Genomic DNA, 3,276 nt, shown 5'->3' with positions numbered 1-3,276 from the left:
GCATCGTTTTTAAATCTGTCTATATGGGATTATAATATGTGTGTGTGTGTGTGTGTGTGTGTGTGTGCGTGTGTGTGTGTGTGTTCAGTCCGTTCGAGGTCCAGGTGAGCGAGGAGGCGGGGCCTCAGAAAGTAAGGGCCTGGGGTCCGGGTCTGGAGACAGGTGTAGTCGGGAAGAGTGCTGACTTCGTGGTGGAGGCCATCGGCACGGAGGTGGGGACTCTCGGTACGTAACAACGAAACACCGGAGAGTTCACACGCTTCTTCATTGGACATTTACGCTCTCAGAGAGTATAGAAGTTTATCCGGTGTGTTTCTGTTATCTTCCTTTATCTACCTTTATCTACCTTTACCTACCTTTACCTTCCTTTATTACCTACCTTTATCTACCTTTACCTACCTTTACCTACCTTTATCTACCTTTACCTACCTTTACCTACCTTTACCTACCTTTACCTACCTTTATCTACCTTTATCTACCTTTACCTACCTTTACCTACCTTTACCTACCTTTACCTACCTTTACCTACCTTTATCTACCTTTACCTACCTTTATCTACCTTTACCTACCTTTACCTACCTTTATCTACCTTTATCTACCTTTATCTGCAGGTTTCTCCATCGAGGGTCCGTCTCAGGCGAAGATCGAATGCGACGATAAAGGCGACGGGTCATGTGACGTCCGGTACTGGCCCACGGAGGCCGGAGATTACGCCGTGCACGTGATCTGTGACGACGAGGACATCAAGGACAGTCCCTTCATGGCCCACATCCTGGCCGCCAACAACGACGTCTACCCGGAAAACGTAGGACCAAAAACCTCCAGGAGGAGATTCTAATTCCCTCAAGAGAAACTGATGTCTTTGACAAAGTTTGTCTTTTGTTATATTTGATAAAGTAATAAAGAAAGTCAAAACACAAGTGAGATGGATCTGGAATGCAGGAACACGATCAGAATGCCTTCATTAGTCACCGAGGGGACATCAGCGTTGTTACAGCAGAAAGAGAGCCACAGACAGCTGAACCGACTGGCCCCGCCCATAAACCACCTCAGGCCTTCCTAAAGACCCCACCCCTAACCCATCAAACCCCAGTCCTTTAACCATTCGCAAATCTCTTTTACCCCCCGTGGAATAACAGTCCTTAGCATGCGTCTGTTACACACATACAAGACTAACAAACACAATGGAACAGAGAAAAAGACATAGCTTATGTGTGATGATAAATGATGACACGATCATTGGACAGAACAGACATGGATCTGGTTTCCATTATTAATGTCTGTAAATGTAACGTGGGTACACTATGTTTCCTCGTCAGGTGAAGTGCTTCGGTCCCGGTCTGGAGCCTCTCGGCTGCATCGTGAACAAAGCGGCAGACTTCACCATCGACACCAACGGAGCGGGACGAGGAGAGCTGAAGCTTTACGCTCAGGTACCAACGAACACCGTCCGTCCTTCATCCAGAACGTGTTGTTCGTGTCTGCTCCGTGAACATGGCTGCATCGTCTCTGGCTCCTCTCCAACTCCGCCTTTTCTCCTATTATTTCAGTGTTTGTTTACTTTTCGTCGTGTGCTTTTAACACTTTGGTCTGTTTGATTGTTGAACTGTTGGAGGAGCCTCTCCACGGTAGCTCTGAAAAGGGAAGCCTTGAATCTTCAGCGTTATTGAAGTGTGTGTTTGTGCCTCCAGGACGCAGAGGGACTCCCCATCGACATCCAGATCACAGACCGAGGAGACAGCTCCTTCTTCTGCGTCTACATTCCCACCAAACCCATCAAACACACCATCATCATCACCTGGGGGGAGGTCAACGTGCCCAGCAGCCCCTTCAGGGTACAGCTAGCCCCCAAACCTCCTCTGCACCACCAGAGCTAACTCACTGATGACTCGAGAACTATCAACAGTTGATATATTGTCAAAACAACATCTTTAATGGTTTTTTCCGGCCTCTAACATATTCATATTTCCTGCTTTACACGATTCTAAATCATTTTAAAGGGAAGTTCTTTGGATTTTGAACATTTCATTTGACTCAGAGACTAACATTTATGTATAAGGATGCAGACAAAAAGAAAAAACACACAAAAAGACAAATGCAAGAAATATGACCATTAAATGACAGATAATGGAAAGAATGAAATCAATACTTTTAAATAAACAACATTTCATTTAGTATTTGAGGTAGAATGTGATCTGCACTTATTGTGAACCTGTGCAGCTCTAGAATAGAACTGGGAGGGAAAGCCTCTTTAACGGTCTACATGCAGAGCGCACAGTGACGGGTGGTCTCTGCACTAGGAGCAGGAGCTATTGTACAGCGCCCGGGGAAGTTCGTGTCTTTGTTGAAGCGATTGCTATTTTCACGAGGTTTTATGTCATAACTTAACCCTGCACGTTGGGTCCAGGTGACGATCGGAGAAGGCAGCCACCCAGAGAACGTGAAGGTTTATGGTCCGGGCGTGGAGAAAGCCGGCCTGAAGGCCAACGAGCCCACGTACTTCACAGTGGACTGCAGCGACGCCGGGCAGGGTGGGTCCTCTGAATCAATAGAATCTGATTCAATGTTATTTGTATATTACATTTACCATAAACAGCCCCCCCCATCTCTTTTATTTTTAGACAATATGTTTGTTAATTTGTCTTTGAAACAACATAGTGGATTCCCATTGGTCTCATTTCTCAGCATGTCTGACACATGAACATGATCTCACAGTTGAGTAAACCCAATCCCTATCAAAGGTTTCATTTTTCCTTTTCAGAATAACGTGATCTTCTCCAAAGGTGCTACATTCTGACATGTTAGGGTTAATGATCTCTGTCATTGCCTGCAGGGGACGTCAGCATCGGGATAAAGTGCGCTCCGGGCGTTGTCGGTCCAGCGGAGGCCGACATCGACTTCGACATCATCAAAAACGACAACGACACGTTCACAGTGAAATACACGCCGCCCGGCGCCGGGCAGTACACCATCATGGTGCTGTTCGCTGACCAGGTGAGGACCATAACTCTGGAAACACTTCGTTAGGAATATCCTAACGAACATGAGAGTAACATGCTAACAAAGGTATCAACTGTAGCTGTGAACATGACAGGATGTGTGATTACCTAGAAGAGCATCAGGACTGTTTGAGGCATATGATAGCTATGTGATTAACATGATGATTCAGCCTCTATGGAGAGAGACATATGACAAGCATGATCATTTCTGACGTGGAGCTAATCTGAAGTAAACATTGAATACTGCTTTCTATTCCTCCATCTTGTGACTGTGTGA

At 45.9% G+C, this 3,276-nt stretch overlaps 1 protein-coding gene across 1 annotated transcript; it reads left to right on the top strand.

Moving 5' to 3' along the window:
- Positions 1–88: 88 nt before the first annotated feature.
- LOC104959108 (filamin-C-like) lies at positions 89–2,994 on the top strand (the record flags this gene model as incomplete). The annotated part of the gene is made up of 6 exons (XM_010786960.1): positions 89–225; positions 612–805; positions 1,320–1,433; positions 1,692–1,835; positions 2,408–2,531; positions 2,834–2,994. Coding segments are annotated over 6 exons (874 nt in total), but the record flags the coding sequence as incomplete, so codon positions are not given.
- Between the last annotated feature and the right edge of the window lie 282 nt (positions 2,995–3,276).

This window comes from Notothenia coriiceps, unplaced genomic scaffold, assembly GCF_000735185.1.
Source record: "Notothenia coriiceps isolate Sejong01 unplaced genomic scaffold, NC01 NC01_scaffold00029922, whole genome shotgun sequence".
Taxonomy (NCBI): Eukaryota; Metazoa; Chordata; class Actinopteri; order Perciformes; family Nototheniidae; genus Notothenia; species Notothenia coriiceps.
Note: the sequence above shows the minus strand (reverse complement) of the source record. Positions and strands in the feature narration are given on the sequence as shown.